The sequence below is a fragment of the Marmota monax genome, unplaced genomic scaffold (genome assembly GCF_021218885.2).
Source record: "Marmota monax isolate L192 unplaced genomic scaffold, Marmota_monax_Labrador192_F-V1.1 WCK01_AAM20220418_F8-fsc00035, whole genome shotgun sequence".
In the NCBI taxonomy this organism is placed as follows: Eukaryota; Metazoa; Chordata; class Mammalia; order Rodentia; family Sciuridae; genus Marmota; species Marmota monax.
The window spans coordinates 15,774,827-15,790,421 of NW_026691961.1; the positions used below are offsets into that span (position 1 = coordinate 15,774,827).

General features: G+C 60.8%; 1 protein-coding gene across 5 annotated transcripts in view; it reads left to right on the forward strand.

The window, feature by feature from the left end:
* The window catches only part of Clec16a (C-type lectin domain containing 16A), a 176,648-nt gene that overhangs the window by 152,501 nt on the left and 8,552 nt on the right, over window positions 1–15,595 (forward strand). For 4 of the 5 annotated variants that reach the window (XM_046445555.2, XM_046445565.2, XM_046445581.2 and 1 more), the window contains exon 22: window positions 14,382–14,540. In XM_046445555.2, coding sequence (XP_046301511.1) covers window positions 14,382–14,540 — 159 coding nt within the window. Of the gene's footprint in view, window positions 1–14,381; window positions 14,541–14,964; window positions 15,538–15,595 lie in introns of those variants that run through there. The other variant, XM_046445574.2, reaches the window with a different exon arrangement.

Here is a 15,595-nt window from a genome sequence, read left to right on the forward strand (position 1 = left end):
CTCCAATTTCCTTTTGACTTTAAAGGAAAAAACCTCTGTCCTTACTGGTAAAAGAGCGCCCTGTTCCCTTTTCCTTCCTGTGAATCATGAGGTGCGTGTGCCGTGCGCCTTCCACACCTTCCCAGAGAGCTCTGGACTGTGGTCTGCCCTCAGGATCGTGGCTTCTGGGAAAGGGTGGCTCTGAAGCCTTGCTGGGAGCTTCTGTGGCTGCCCTGGAGGTGACTCCCTGGTGCTGCCCCTCCGTCTGGCTCACATCAGTGACTCTTAAATACCACGTCCCCGGTGCCGGTGCCGTTCAGGATGAGCAGGGGGGCGGGGGGCGGGCAGGCCGGCCAGCGAGGGGCCTCCTGTTGGGTGGTAGGGACAGGGCGGGGCCTTTGTAGGCAGGTGCTGCTCGGTGGCTGGCAGCAGCGCAACGCCAGCTGCCGTTTCTGGGGCAGCGGGCAGGGCTGTGTGTGCTCTCACGGGGCGCCTGCGGAGGGCCGTCTCCCCACAGTGTGCCCAGGGGAGGAGACTGGAGTACCGCTCCATCACACCACGAGTTGGTAGCAGGGACACGGTCCGAACCCAATTAGTTGTTCCCCTAAGCGCCCCTCTTGGGCTGCACCCATTTCTGTCTGTCCTCAGCACTTAGAGTCCCACCCGTACTCCTCCCCTACCTGGAGGGAGGGTGGCCCTGAAGCACAGCCCCGTCACGTCACCGAGGGAGACAGGAGCAGTTCCCCCGGCACCGCTGGGCCCAGATGCTCTCGCTCTGGTGACAGGTGACGTGCCCTCAGCCAGGCCTGGGGCCACAGAGGAGGAGCTGCAGTGGATCTGCGAGGAGCGGGATGTACTTGAGTCCAAAGAAGTGTCTCGTGGTCATTTATTAATTGTGAAGGGGAAGGGAAAAATCGGGTTTCCTGGAAAGAGAGAAAGTTCAATATGATAAACTCCAAAAAGCCATCAGAGGCCAACGGGGACAGAAAATAAAGGACAGAGAGTAGAGAGACGTGAATCAAAGTGGCAGTGTGTCGGCAGAGGGGGAGGGCCGTGTTCCTGGTGAGGGGGCCACTGGAGTGAGCGCAGCGGGGCAGGTCAGGGAGCCGCGGGGCTGTGCCCGCGAGGTCACCCAGCCTGAGAACCGGCTGACGGCGACAGGAACAGACGAGCCGGTCAGCGCTTTCTCTGTCCCCCAGGCCGCCGCATTGGTCGTCGAGCATTAATGCGTGAATATAGGGAATCAGTTACGGGGAGAGGGAGCCCTGGCCGCCGGCACAGGGACGGGCGCTGGCCTCTCGGCTGTCTCCCACCTGGCTTCTGGCCCGTCTTTCTTGTTGTTTCTGTTTTTAATTTATTTGATTTTTGACTCTTAGTAGCCAGGCTTGGTAGCACCCGCCTATAACGTGCAGCACCGCAAGTCCCAGGCCAGCCTCAGCCACTTAGCGAGACCCATCTGAGAAATAAAAAGAGCCGGGCAGTGGCTCAGTGGTGGAGCACCCCGGGCCCAATCCCTGGTACCAAAGAAGAGTTTTTCAGTTACCAAAAAAAATACGTGAGTTGATGCTTCATTAAAAAGATCATGAAGACATTACGAATGAGACTTGGGTTCCCTCTGACTACCCGCCCCACTCCTCCTCCCAGACCCGCCTCTGTACATGCGTCCTGCGCAGCCCTGTCTCTGCAGGTCTGGAATCCAAACAGCTCTGAAAACAGAAATAGTTTCTCTGGTCTGTTTGTAAGAGTTGTTGGTGCCACTTCCTGTGAACGTACATGCTTTTTTCCTGTAGAGATTTAATATTTGGGGTTTAACTGCCCACGACCCAGCAGAGGGTCTATAATATGTCTGTTTGTAGTGCCTGGCCTTCTGGCCTAAAGATCATCATCATTCTGCGTCCCCTTCCACGGCTTTCTTTTTTTCAGATACTGCTATGATTAGGAATGTTAACGCTTACAGATGGCGTACCCTTTGCCTGGATGTGTAGTGTTCCATGGTGTGGATACTGGAGTCTCTCTTGCCAAGCGTCATGGTGGTCCGTGCTTTTGCTGCCCTGAACACAGCTGCGGTGGGCACCCTCGTGCAGAATTCCGGGTCCAAGGCCTTCTCTTAGTAGTGTTGCCATCGTGCCCAGAGCGTCTCCCTCTGCTGTAGAGCACCTCTTCTCAAACGTCATTCTTAGCGACTGCCCAGTAGGCCCTCAGCGGAGTGCTGGTTCCCTGAAGCAGCCTTAATAATAAAGTGCTGAAGCTCGGTGACTTCGACAGCAGGAGTGGTCGCCTTGCCACTAGGAAGGCAGGATCCAAGATGAAGGCCTGAGCAGAGGGGACTCCTAAGGTCTGTGAGCAGAGGCCGCCCTGCTAGCCTCTGGTGGTCGCTGGCTCACACAAGTTCCTACCCAACTTCTGCCTCCGTCTCCCTGTGGCCCATCTGCTGACCTCTTCTGAACTAATCAGATCCGCAAAATGACCCTTGCAAATCAGGTCATGTTCCGAGGCACTGGGGTGAGCTGTTTCTGCTGCATTACGTGCCACCTGTGACGACCACCCTTTTATAGAAATCTTGGCGCACGTTTCTAGTTAATCCTCTGGAAACTGTTCCTGAGGGTCAAAGGGATGCCTGTGTCGAAGGCTCTCGATGGCCAGGGTACTTTTCAAAAAGCAGAGTGGCCCTGCCCAGAGCCGCCCCAGGCCCTGTCTCCACGCGCCTGGCTCCGCAGAGACGCCGCGGCGCTCCGGGGTCCACTAGCGTGGGCACGGACATTCTTTCAATCAAGCCACGTTGTTATTGTTCCTCATTCCTGCCAAAAAGAGTCCACAGGTTGACGGCAAAATAGGAGCCGTGGCTCAGAGTGCTGTGGAGGTGTTTCGCAACCACAGAGGTGACGGAGGTTTCAGAAACACTGGGCCCTTGGTGCCTCGCTGAGGCCTCACTCTGGGGCAGTTTGCCCAGCCAGACGGAGAGGAGTTCTCTGATTTAGTTCAGTTGAAAGCCCACTGCGGCCTGCGCCACCCCGCTGCGGCGGAAGGAATCCAGCAGTAGCCCTCGGTGACTTTGGGGTCCAGGGCGGGCCAGGGAAGGGGTTCTGCAAGGCCATTCAAAGCAAGCCAGCCTCGGGGTGTTTTAGGGTAGATCCTGGGACCTGGGGTTGGGGAGAGAAGCCGGGAAGCCGGAGTGGCTTTAATGGGAGGGACCCCTCAGAGAACAAAGGGCAGCCCTGGGCACTTGGGTCCCCAGGCTGGGAAGCCACGCTGGCCTGGCCGTCTGACTCAGCAGGTGGGAGCTCAGCGGGAGAGCAGGGTGCGAGGCAGGTGAATGGAGCCCGTGTTCAGGGGAGAAGGTCGACCTCAAGTGCAGTGCTGTCTTTTAAAGGCAGGTGGAAGCCTTAGGCTGGTCATTTGGGACAGTTGACCTGGGTGGACAAAAGCCTGGGGGAGGGGCACTTGTCGCCAGCTCGGCCGGCTGGCAGGTCCTCAGGCCTCTCTTTGCAGCCTGTTCTGCAGCCCCCTGCTCTGCTCGTTTGGACCCAGGAAAAGGTAGCGCCTCGTTTCTGTTTCTGACCCCGCCTGCTTGTCTTGGGGAGGAGCGAGGAGCCCGCAGTTGACTTGGCTGCCAGCCAGGGTCGCTGACACCCGATGGCTTTCACATGTCAGCGCGCGGCCACTGCTGGCCCCTTCCCGGTTGTCCAGTAGCTGACCAGGGGACATCTGACCACTTAGCAGATTTATTTCTTTTTTAAACCAGGGCACCTCTCACGGTCACATGGCCTCTGAGATGGCTTTCCCTTGGGCAAAGCTGGTGAACCACCACAGCCCCAACAACAGGCCACCTGTCCTGGCGAGACTTGCCCAGCCTCTCCGGCCGGGCGGCAGCAGTGCCTTTCCTGTGGCCCCCCATGCTCCTCCGGGGGGAAGGGGAGGTGTCGGGCCTGTCAGTATTCGGGGCACTGGTCATCGCATGTGGGTGCCAGGGGTCACTGGAAGGCTGAGGCTTTTCCAGGATCCATGGCTCTGAGACCGTGGGGCTGACCGTAAAGGTCCCCCAGCGAGGGCCTGGAGAAGGAAACCCAGATCTCGCTCCACCCTGGCCAGCCCCAGCACTGGCCGTGGTGCCTTGATTCTGGGGAAGAACTGAAGTCGATGCACACAGTGGTGTGGGCCCAGGTTAATAATGAATGTGGAGGAAGGAGAAAGGATGTTCAATATTTAAACCTTCCAGAGCGCTCGGTCCTCTGCCAGGCATGGCCCTCCGCCGCTTCCTGGATGGGTCTGTACCACGTGCACTTCCCCCACCCCGCCTGGCATCCAGCGCGACCTTCACCTACAGGAGGAAGTGGTGGTGTTTGGGGCAGCCCGAACCAGCAAAGGACAAGAGATTGTCCCTGGTGAAGGAAGGAGGAAGAAGAGAATGTGGAAGTGAGGTCTTTGTGGACCCCGCACCCGGGAGCAGTTTGTGAGCTTGGCTCCGGTCCACGCCGGCTTCCTGTCCCAGAGCCCCCTCTCTCGGAGCCAATGTGTGTTTTAATATAGATGCTGTGCCTTGGTTCTTGAGCGGATGGTGATGGTGGACATGAAACGCAGAGTCGCGTTCAGGAGCGTCTGCCCAGGTCTGCGTACTGGGCGGTCCCTTGAGCTGGCGGGATGCACATCTGGGAACCAATTCCTCGTCTCTTCCTGACACACATTACACAAAAGGAGAAGCGCTCTTTTGGTGGGGGGAGGAAAAACATTCGGCCCAAGACATAATAAAATCACGCTTAAGGATGCAGCAAACTTCAAGTCTCTTAGTTAAAGGAGATCAATGCTTTTACGATGAAATATTAATCATACTTTAGAAAAATAAGTCAAAACTACAAATGAGAGTAGCCAGGGCAGTTTAGATGTTGCAGGCTTTAGCTTCACGTTGGCAGAGAGGCGCGGGGGAGGGCGGATCGGCCGCAGCTCATCAGGAGCCCCTCCAGCACCTGGCAGGGCCCCTTTCTTGAGGGTTTTCCATCAAAAAGATGCCTGCCTGCCCCTGAGTGCCTCCGCACTCCAGAGCAGGCGTGGACGGCAGGCTTCTGGACGTGGAGGGGGAGCAGGCCTGGGCCTGGGGCGAGGGCACACCCGCACCGACCAGGAAGCCACTGGCGGAGGCCGTCCCAAGGCAGCACTCGTAGTAGGTTGGACGTGGTGAGTGGCTGTTTTTGTAGGTGACTGTGGTTGAATGTTGGCCGTCTGGACCAGGCTCACTGATCCGTTCAGTTCTCCATCACGGAGATCCTAGAGGAACAGTCAGTGTTACCCTGAGGGCGGCCGCACCGAGACCCCGGGACCGGGTAGACGTGATGACGAGACCGAGACCCGGGACCGGGTAGACGTGAGGAGAGCTTGTCGGCTCCTAGGCTGGTTCTACAGACCTTCGAGACCCAGGCACTGAACGTTGCTGTACCCGGGCCCCAGCCCCCGCATGGCCTCCTGAAATGGCCGTCACAGCAGGTGGCGGGGAAAGAGTTCTGTTTTATGTTGTGTTGTTTTCTCAGAGACATGTCCTCTGCCACATGTCCCTGTGTCTAAAGTCACTTATGAAAACAGAAAGTCCCAGTTCTTACCTCACTGCCCAAGTTTCAGGCATCCCAAATTCCAGTTACCGACACAGCCAGTCCCTCTGGGACCTTTAGACCATGTTCCTTCAATCTTACTGCCCTGTGAGGTGTGGGGTCAAGAGAAGACAGGCCACGGGGTGAGCAGGTCCCCCGTCACAGGCCCGCAGGGACGGCCTGGCCCCTGGGTCCTCCTCTCTACTGTGCTCCGTCCCCAGAGTGCATGCAGTGCCTGCCTGTCTAGGCCCTCTCCCTTCCGGACGAGAGAAGCCACATGCATGGCAGTCCCTCAGGACCGACCGTGTCCCTCGGGGCTACCAAGACAGAAGTTGACAGAGCCCAGTCCACCTGACAGCCTCGGCTGGGGCTTCCAGAGCCGTGGTGAGCTGATGCCCATCTTGGTCTCTGTGGCTCAGCACGCCCTGGTCCTGTCTGGCCCACGTCGCTGCGATGGTGTCTCCCCTTCTTTTCTCGCTGATTTGCAACAGAACGTCGTCATCTGTTAAAAACACCTGGTAGGAGAGGCTTTGGTGACGTGGCCCGGCTGTCGCGGTTGACCCCTGCTCTGAAAAGTCCCGGTCCTGCAGAAACCAGCAGGAGACTGGGCCCCAGGCACGAGGCTCTCTGCCTGGGGAGTGGGTTAAGTGTGTGTCCACCCCATGTGCCTTCTGCAGAGGATCAAACTAAGTCCCCCTCTGGCCCTCTTGTGCACCAGAGACACCTCGTAGAACGCACAGGGCCAGGTGTGGGTGGCGGTGGGAGCCACTCTTGGCCTGGAAGGGGAGACAGACCTGCCAGGAGATCCCCGGCCCTCCTGAAGCTGGGCTCATGGTTGGCAAGTCGGGCGGGCTGACCCACTGCCCCGTGGGTCCCCAGGCGGCGGGCCGTGTGCCTGGAGGCCCCCGGGGACCGTCTAACCCGCCCCCTCTCGATGCTCTTTCAGTAGACAGGCAGTCAAGATGGCCACTGCTGAGCTTTCTAATGCCGTGGCTGAAAGACTGCTGTGGAGCCCTCTACATGCTAATGTACAGACGGTAAATCCCTGGAAGAGGGCCGGGAGGGCGAGTCAGGGCCGGCCACCAGGTCTCCGCAACTCCAGCCACATCCAGAGAGCCAGTCCCCTCTGCCGTCCTCGGGCCAGCCCACCCTCTGTGGCCTGGAGAGCTGCTCTGTCAGGGAAGGCAGGAGGGCGCCCACACACGCAGACTCCAGCTCCTGCGTCCACCCGCCCGGACGCCCCCCTGGCCGCAGAAGGGACTCTTGGACTGGGGGCAGCACAGGCAGCAGGCCCTCACCGAGGGCAAAGCCCCTCCCGAGGGCAGTTGGGCTCCGAGGGGAAGCGAGGTACTGAAGGCCCTTTTCTCTTTCCGCAGGTTTTCAAGTGTAGTCCTTAAAATCCAAGAGGATTTGTACGCGGATAAAGAGCTGTAGGCTCACAGATCCTGCACGTTCCCCGCGATTTTTGTACGTTGAACATGTCACCCCGCTAAGAGCCACCAGAAATGAACGCCTCGAGCCTTGTCGGCGCGGCCAGTCAGTGACCAGGGCCGCCGTGAGGTAGCGGCTCAGCTGGGCCAAGAGAGGTCGCAGTACTGTCCCCTTCCCCAGGCGCCTGATTGCACATCTGTCCCCTGGCTGGACAGCAGGTGGCTTCTTTAGTGCCAAGCCACAGGGAGGAAACCAGAGCAGGGTGGGGTAGATGCCCCTGGAGCCGGGCTTGTGTGCAGCAGCCCGAAACCGGGCCCCTCAGCCCACTAAAGAGGACCGGCAGGGGGTGCCTGGTGACTCCCTGACTCTTTCCCTGCCACCCAGACTTAGAGGCCCGGCAGAGAGTGAGGCTGCGGGGGCCCCAGGCGTCCACGAGGTCGCGGCCATGGGAACCCACCCACGTGGCCGCAGCTTCTGTCTTCTTTGTGTGGATTTCTGAGGAGACCTGGGCAGCACGCAGGCCCTTGTCTGGCCTTCTGGGTGCCATGTTGGGCTTGAACCAGACCCCCGGCCCCTCTGTCCAGCACGCGCTCTCTGAACAGTCGGTGGTGGCATCTTCCTGAGGCAGCCCTTCCCAGTGGCTCCCCTCCCCACCTGTGGCTTCATCCGCCAGCGGGTGGGCTCCGGAGCTGCCTCTGGGTCAGATGCGTGAATGACAAAGCCGGGCCTGGCCCCAGATCTTGTAAGTGGCATCTGTCCAGAGCAGCCAGTAGGCTGCAGTCCCAGACCCTGTCGCAGTCTCAGCCCCTGGTCTCACCCGGGGACCTGGCAGGCTGCCGTGGGAGGGGAAAGGGCAGAGCCCAGGAAGGAGCCAGTGTGGGGGAGTGGCCCGGCGCTGCCGCCGTCGGTCTGTGCCGAGGTCACGGGGCCATTGATCTCTCGCTGCTTCCCAGCATCGCGAGGGGTGGTGAGAAAATGTGACGCTGCGTCGCCAGAAACCTGAGCCGCGGGCTTGGGGGAGTCTGTAGCAGCAGGCAGCCGGGGACCTCGCTCCCTCTGAGGCACCGGGTTGCTTCCCCGGGGTCAGCTCTCAGCAGGATCCATTCTGTGCTCTTCAACCTGGACTGTTAGATAACGCCTGGCTTTGTGGGGGCTAGAGCTCTCCCCCAGATCTGAGAGCCCTTCCCTAGGAGGGGCCCACCTCGGCGGTCAGGCGTGGCCGCCCCAGAGCGTGGCACCCTGGCCCCTGGAGGTCAGAGCCGCTCAGCCCAGGTGTGCGCAGGTGCCCAGGCGGACAGGAGAGGCTGTCGGCCTCACCCGGCTCCCACCGCCAGCCTGACAGCTCAGGGCTGGAGCACCCGCCTGGCACGCAAAGGCCCTGCTTCCTCCGCACTCTCCAAACAGAGGCCCGAGGACATCAGGAGGCTTTACACAGAGATCTAGGTGTCCAGCTTCTCTTGGATGCCGGGACACTGTGGTCACCCTGAGGCCTGCTTCTCAGTGTCCAGGTCTCTGTCGAAGCAGGTGACTCCTGGGGATGCCTGCGAGCTTACTGCCTCTGGCCCTCCTCACCTGGGAGGGTCCCCGTTCCCATGGTGCTGCCAGGTCTGTGTCTCTCAAGAGCAGTGTCCCCCACAGAGATGTCAGGAAGGAAGGGACGCCCCTCCCTGGCCAGGCTGTGCCAGCTGCAGAGGTCCCTTCTTCGTCCCATGATGTTTGAAAAGCCGCCGCATGGCGGTGCCTTCCTGGGATGTGACTCCTGCCCCAGCCAGGCAGCGGCGTCTAGGGCCTCAGGGGACAGAAATCCTGCAGGTGGGGGCTCTGTCCTGAGGTCCCGCCTGGCGTGTTCCCCAGGCCCGGGCCCCGGGAAGCCCAGGCTGAGCCGCAGGGTGAGCGTCCAGCTGGAGGCCCTGCCGTCCCTCCCACCAGGCCCCACCCGGTATCGCAGGCTGCCCCTCTCAGTGCTGCGCTGGGCTCTGGGGCTTCTCTCTCTGGTGCTGGAGTTGGCTTGAAAGCACCAGCAGCCGGATCTTCCTGGAGCAGGTAAGCCGGAGGACTGGCCGTGGGGCGGTCAGAGCTGTGTGGAACGGGGTCACTGGAGTGAGCCTGGAGCCATTTTCACAGCTTCTGAGGGGCAGAAGTGTTTTCTTGAGTCACACTTTGGTCACGCACCAGAATCCGCAGAGCAATCGCAGTGTGCCAGAGGGCACAGACACCAGGCTGGCCGCAGAGGTCACTGGCACCTCCCTGCTGTTTTGCAGATTCAGGAGACCTTTGGCTCCAGGCCCTTCCCACCCTCTGACCTCTGCAGTCCCTGCTGTTCTCCGGTCGTTGCCCCTGCACATAGGGGCCTCAAGTGAAATCAGAAAAAGAAAGGAATAAAAATTCACTTGCACGATATAGGAACGCGTTGAGGATCTCCTAAAGATTTGGGAGTCCATGTGGAGGACCACCTCCCGTCTCCTCCCGTCTCCCTGACCCCTGGAGGTCTCCTCCTCTCCACCTCACCTGACCCGGAGCAGATTCCCCAGCAGATGGAGAGTAGCTTGCCCCTCCAGATGCTCTCGGGCCAGGAGACTCAGCTCACACCCCTACACGAACAAAGCTTCCCCGCACCTGTATCAGTTCGATGAGGTTCAACTACATCTGAAAGAAAAGTCATCTCCCTCTCAGGGACAAGGAGCCTGCGTGTGTAGGTAGTCAGGGGCTACACAAGCGCTTCAGGGACCCAATCTTCCTGCTTGATGCTCTGCCATCCCTAATAGGTGATTCACACTCATGGTTCATGATGGCTGCTGGATTCCCAGCCATCATATCCGTGTTCCAAGAAGCAGAATGGAGGAGGAAGTACCTCCTTTCCTGTTAAAAAGCCTTGCCAGGTGCCTTGGTGCACACTTGTAATCCCAGCAACTCAGAAGGCTGAGGCAGAAGGATTGCAAGTTTGAGGCTAGCCTCAGCAACTTAGAAAGAACCTATCTCAAAATACAATGTCAAAGGGCCAGGAGTAGAGCTCAGTGGTGGAGCACACTGTTCAATTCAGGTGCTGGGGCTGTAGGGGGCACTTCTGGGAAATCCCGCATGCTGTGTCCATGTCTGTCTCACTCTCTGGCCATTACTTAGTCCCATGGCCATGCTTAGTGGCCAGGTTCTGTGACTCTAGATGCAGGGAGAATGGCCTGGAGACACAGCTAGCCATGTCAGAAGCCTGTCGGAACCTTTCCCCAGAGGGTCCAGGCACTGGCGGCTACAGCGACAGTGGTGCACAGATCCCCTGAGCCTCTCTGCCTGGCCAGCCCACTCCCGTCCAGCTGAGGCGGCCCCGGTGGACAGGGCCGTGACCCTGCCTTGAAGCCTCCCACCCGAGCTGGCTCTGAGCAGCCGAAGGGTGGGGGAGAGACACTTGAAGACAGAGAAGAGGAAGGGATCAGCCCAGCACGGCAGGCGCCGGGGGCTCTTGTCCCAAGAGCTGGGGCCCAGCCTGGGCCAGTGCTCTCCATTTCCACTCGGTGGTTCTGCGGGATACAAGGGACCTGACAGTCAGGTCCCGGAGGCTAGGACGTCCCTGAGTCCTGCAGACCTGACCACAGTCTGAGGCTAGAAGTGGGGTGAAAGCGCTCTGCTCAGCTCCCTGTGGCCCCAGCGCTGCGGGGTGGGCCCGTAGGGCCAGGTCTTGTCCTTTTTTAAGAAGCTAGAAAATGCAGGTTTGTGGGTACGTTCTCCAGTGAGGGAATGCTGGCCCCCACGGTAAACAGGAGCGACTCCGGTCACTACTGTCCGCTCGGGTCCTGACCGCAGACCAGGGAGGTATCAGGGAAGGCAAGAGGCTCGGAGGCCCGCGGAGGAGGCGGGAGCGCGTGCACGGCCCGGCCCCCGTGGGCCAAGCTTGGATTGAATCTGGGCTTCCGCCTCCTCACCCGGGGCTCCCTCAGTCAGTGGACCTGAAACAGAGCTGGCCTTCTCCTGGTCTTTTCGTGCCTGACCAGCACCAGAGTTGTCCGCTAGTTCCTCTTCCCAGGATAACTGTCAGGACAGGCCAGAGACCGGGGAGCCCCTGCCCGCCCTGGACCAGCCTGGGCTCCTGCCGGGCAGAGGACGCGTCTCTCGGTTGTCATGGGCCACCTGCTTCTGAGTATTGGACCCGGCCCAGCCCTGGGGAGCCAGGGGAGCCCTGGAGGCCGGGCTGGGTCCCGGGAACGGGAGCATCAGCCGGGTCTGCACTGCACCCCACAGCTGTGCTCCCTCCCCCCCTTTACCCTGGTTCAAGCTGGTGTCACGTTAGGGGTCAGGAAACTCAGGCACCAAAGGGAAAAGAAGCCTCTCCCTGGAGAACCCCGTCCTCTGCTCCACGCCGTCCCCCTCGTCAGCTCTCTGACCTGGACCAGGTGGAGAGAAAGCCCAGACGTCCTCAACAGGACAGGCCGCTTCTAACCATCTCTCTCCCGGTTTCTTGAACACTTCCCTTGATGCTCTTTTTTTTTTGGGGGGGGGGGGTTGCTGGGATTGAGCCCCCAAGAGCACTTTGCCACTGAGCTACGCATCCCCAACCCTTTTTGTTGTTTGAGACAGGGTCTCACTGAAGTTGTTGAGGACCTCACTAAACTGCTGAGGCTGGCTTCAAACTTGGCAGTCCTCCTACCTCAGCCTCCCAAGTGGCCGGGACCGCAGGCGTGGCCGCCGCAGCGGGCTCCCTCCGAGCTGCTCTTCCCTTCTGCCAGCATTCTGGTCGGCAGCGGAGGCTTGCACCATCTAGCTGTGCTGGTCCTTCGCTTCTCCCAGGCACTGGACCCGTCTGTCAGCTTGACAGTCCCCTGCCCTGCACTGACTTCCTGGGTCCACAGCGACTTCTGCAGAACGGGTGGGAGGCTGTGCAAGTCCCCACGGCCTTCGGTCCACGTCTCACAGGCTGTGGTTGCGCCAGACCCTGGGAGGGCCTCCAGGAGCCCGTGTGCCTGCGGCCTGTCCCGTGGCCGCTGGCTCGTCTGTTCGCAAGGCCGTGCGTGTGGATCTCACACGGGCCCAGAACCACTCACTGGCCGAAGCAAGAACCAAAAGCCAGGGCGTTGGGCCACAGGTGCTCAGCTGAAGTTCTCTCAGGTGCCCTCCTGGCCCTCTGAGATGGCCCGGCCACTCCCAGAGTGGGAGGGAGCCCCTTGGAACCGCAGGGGCAGTCTGGCACCTGGCCAGAAGAACAGAATGCTCTGTCGCTCTGGGCCCCAGTGCCCAGGGGAGAGAGGAGAGGAGGGAGGAGGACTTGGGGTTCAGCAGTGGCAGGTGAGGGCAAGATGGTCCAGTCGCCTCTACTCTGCTGGACCTGCTGGCGCACAGGACCTGGGCGGGGGTCTTGCCTCTCCAACTCTCGTGACATGCAGATCTTACTGCCAGTCTCTGCTCGACCCCCAACCCATCCCCCCAGTGAGAGGACTTTCGTTTTTTGTCTTTCCTGTTTTTTTCCTTGTGGCTCTGGGACAAACCCAGGGTCTGCTGCCTGCGAGGCAGGTGCTTTACCAGGAGCCACATCCTCAGCCACCCGGGTCCCACAGAGAGCCACAGGGAAGACTTGTGTCTTCAGAGAAAGGGGCCTGGCCACCTGGGTCACAGCCGCATCTTCGTCCACGGGGGCCTGGCTCGTTGTCGGCGTCAGGGGCTTACAGGCTCGATCCCATCTCCGGGCCCCCCGGCCCTGTGATGGTGCCTCTGATGGAGAGGCAGCCTGGGAAAGCCGCCTGACGCTTTGATTTGTTCAGGGGTAATTCATTTTCGAGGCAAGTAAACAGCTTGTAAACTGGAGGGTTTACCACTTTAAGCGATTAAGAAGTGAGCGGCAGTAAAACTCCTTCTTGAGGCTGCGGCTGGCTGTCCCCAAGGAATTTCCCTGGCCGGTGTGTGGATCGCCGGATGTTTGCCCTGGTTCCCCCCCAAGGGCTCCCCCCCACAAGCATCTGTCAGTCACATACGCCCTCTGGACACGGATCCCACAGTTCCCCATAAGCAGAGCCCTGCAGTGGACAGGGCAGGCTCTTGGTCCTGAGCACGGTCCCCTCCATGCGTAGAGCTGCCTGCCAGGCCTCATCTGAGTGGTGGTCCCGGCAGTTTGCTTCGGGAGCAGATGGGTTAGGTGAGGGCTGCCTGGGGCCGTGGCTGGCAGGTGGACGGACAGTGAAACCAGGCTGCCCTGGGGCCGCAGCCTGCGCGCCGTCCTCTGCACCAGGTCAGCACCCTGCTTCTCTCTGGAGCCGAGTGGTGAAACGTTGAAGGTTTTGCGGTCGCCATGGCAACCCCTCAGCCCTGCCACCAGGCCAGAGAGCAGCCCGACTGCCCGTAGACCAGGTCCCAGGGCTGCAGGCTGCGTTCCTGGGTTCTGCAAAAGGGAGACCCGGGCACCGAGGGCCTTCCCGAAGACGTGTTAGCCAGGGCTGGACCTGAGCGGCTCAGGCAGGGCAGAGGGCGTGGAGAGGTCTAGGGCTGGCTACAGTGCAGGTGTCCACTCGGACGGTGGCGAGGCATGCAGAATGGCCAGGGTCTTCAGTGTCCTCGCTCTGCTCGAATAGGAGGGCCTGCCCCAACCCCATCCCGACCTGGTACGTGTCGTTGGTCCAGAGCACAGGAGGCCTGCCCAGCTCCCGAGGGCTGAAGGGGAGCCACGCAAGAGTGTTGAAAGGGCAGGCGCTGTGGCTGCAGGAGGGCTCGTGTCCTGGAAGGGGGCAGCCGGCCTGGGTCGAGGGACTGAGGTCTGTCCATCTGCTGTTCCCCCAGCAGTGGGGTCCTGAGGGTGGACGACTGTCCTCAGCCCGTTGCTGGAAAATAGACGAGAGAAACATGGCCACTGCAGGCCCGTACTTCCAGTGGGGCAGCAGGTGCCGCTGTCTAGGTCCAAGTGTTTCTGAGACATAGAGCTTGTGCCCTCCGTGTGCTAGTGGCCACAGATCACAGAAGCTCCAGGTCCCACCTCCCTGGAGCCCAGGGCCAAGCACATCGCTGGCAGGAAGACTCCAGGCTCCCCTCCAGCCCAGGGTGACTTCCCAGTTGGCATCCGGTGCCGTCCCTGTAGCAGAGTAGGGGGTGTCCCCTGAGGCCCCCGACGCCCCGCGACTGTGTGAACTCTGTCCCAGGAGCCTGTGGCTGCACGTCCCGTTCAAGGGCAGAGCCCACAGGCTGCTGGGCCAACCCCAGGCACAGATGGACAGCTCCCAACCCTGCCCGGGCTCAAGGGCTGCCCCCATCTCTCCCAGGACACAGCTTCACATGTGTCCAGGTCGGCCCCTGACCAGTCAGCTCATTCTGGAGAACAGGCCCAGGCCTTCTGGGCACTGGGATGGGGTCCAGTCGCCTTGACATCTAAGACCTCCCACTGGCCTTCCGGTTTTCTCCCGCTTGACAGCGTCTGTTGTCTTGCAGGCTTCGCCGTGGCCCAGTGCATAAACCAGCACAGCTCGCCATCCCTGTCATCGCCGTCACCACCATCTGCCAGCGGGAGCCCCAGCGGCAGCGGGAACACCAGCCACGGTGACTCGGGGGGCTCATCCTCCACCCCCTCCGCAGCCCAGAGCCCAGCAGGTATTGACCACGTGACTCAGAGGGGTAGGGGCTTTGGAGAACCCCTGGTCCCTCGCCTCCATTGTGACCACTGATACCCAGTGACGGTGTCACAGTGTTTGGGGGACGCTGTCACTCAGGAGGGCACCTTCCATGGCTCGGGCTAGCTCCTGTGTCAGTCTGCTGCACTGCAAGCACCTCCCCGAATACAGAGCTGAGAGGGTAGACAAGGGGGGGTCACCTGAAACCCGCTGGTCGTCACCCCACAGCCTCAGGTGTCAGCACAGGGACCTCCCAGGAGTGACCTGTGAACCTTGCAGAGAGCCGTGTCACTGCTCACGCTCTGCCACGTGCGGCTGGTGTCCACTCGCCTGCCGAAGGGCCCCGTGCCCTTGGAGGGCTCCTCAGGCTGTGTGGGACCGCATCTTGCTGTCCTTTAACTTAGTCCAAACGTGGCACCGAGTCCCGGAGCCCCTGGACTCAGCCAGGAAGGGGCTGCCCCACCAGCCCGGCCTCCACCTCAGCCGCCTCCTGCCACTCACCCCTGAGCACCCAGAGACTCCCAGCGAGGAGGACACGGGAGGTTCCTGATCAGCTCGGCCCCTAGTGCAGCGAGGAGCAGGGCTCAGGCGGGGACAGACCTTGGTGGCCACCAGCGGACGGTACGTCTCGCCCCAGGCGTCCCCACCGTGGGCCTGGAGGGTCCCAGTGACACCAGCCTGGGTACCCTCGGTGCCTTCACTGTCCCCACAAGATCCACTCAAGTGCCCTTGCCCATTGTACTTCAGGGGCACCTGACCAAAGTCTCATTAAGTTACGGAAAAAGGGGCGCTGGCCTCGCCGCCACCCAGCCCCAGAGCCAGCGTCCCTGGGCACCTGGACTCCCCCCAGCATCTCCAGCTTCACATCCCCAGTGGAGTGAAGCCACCCAGCACCACAGCTGGGCCCCCAGGCCTGTGAAGGTCATCCTCAAGCCACTCGCTGGGACCCTCTTCCCCTGGTATCCTCTCCCCTCCCTGTCCCAGGCTAGGCGGAGGTGGCCACACACTCTGAGAACCCATCTGGGACTGGTTACA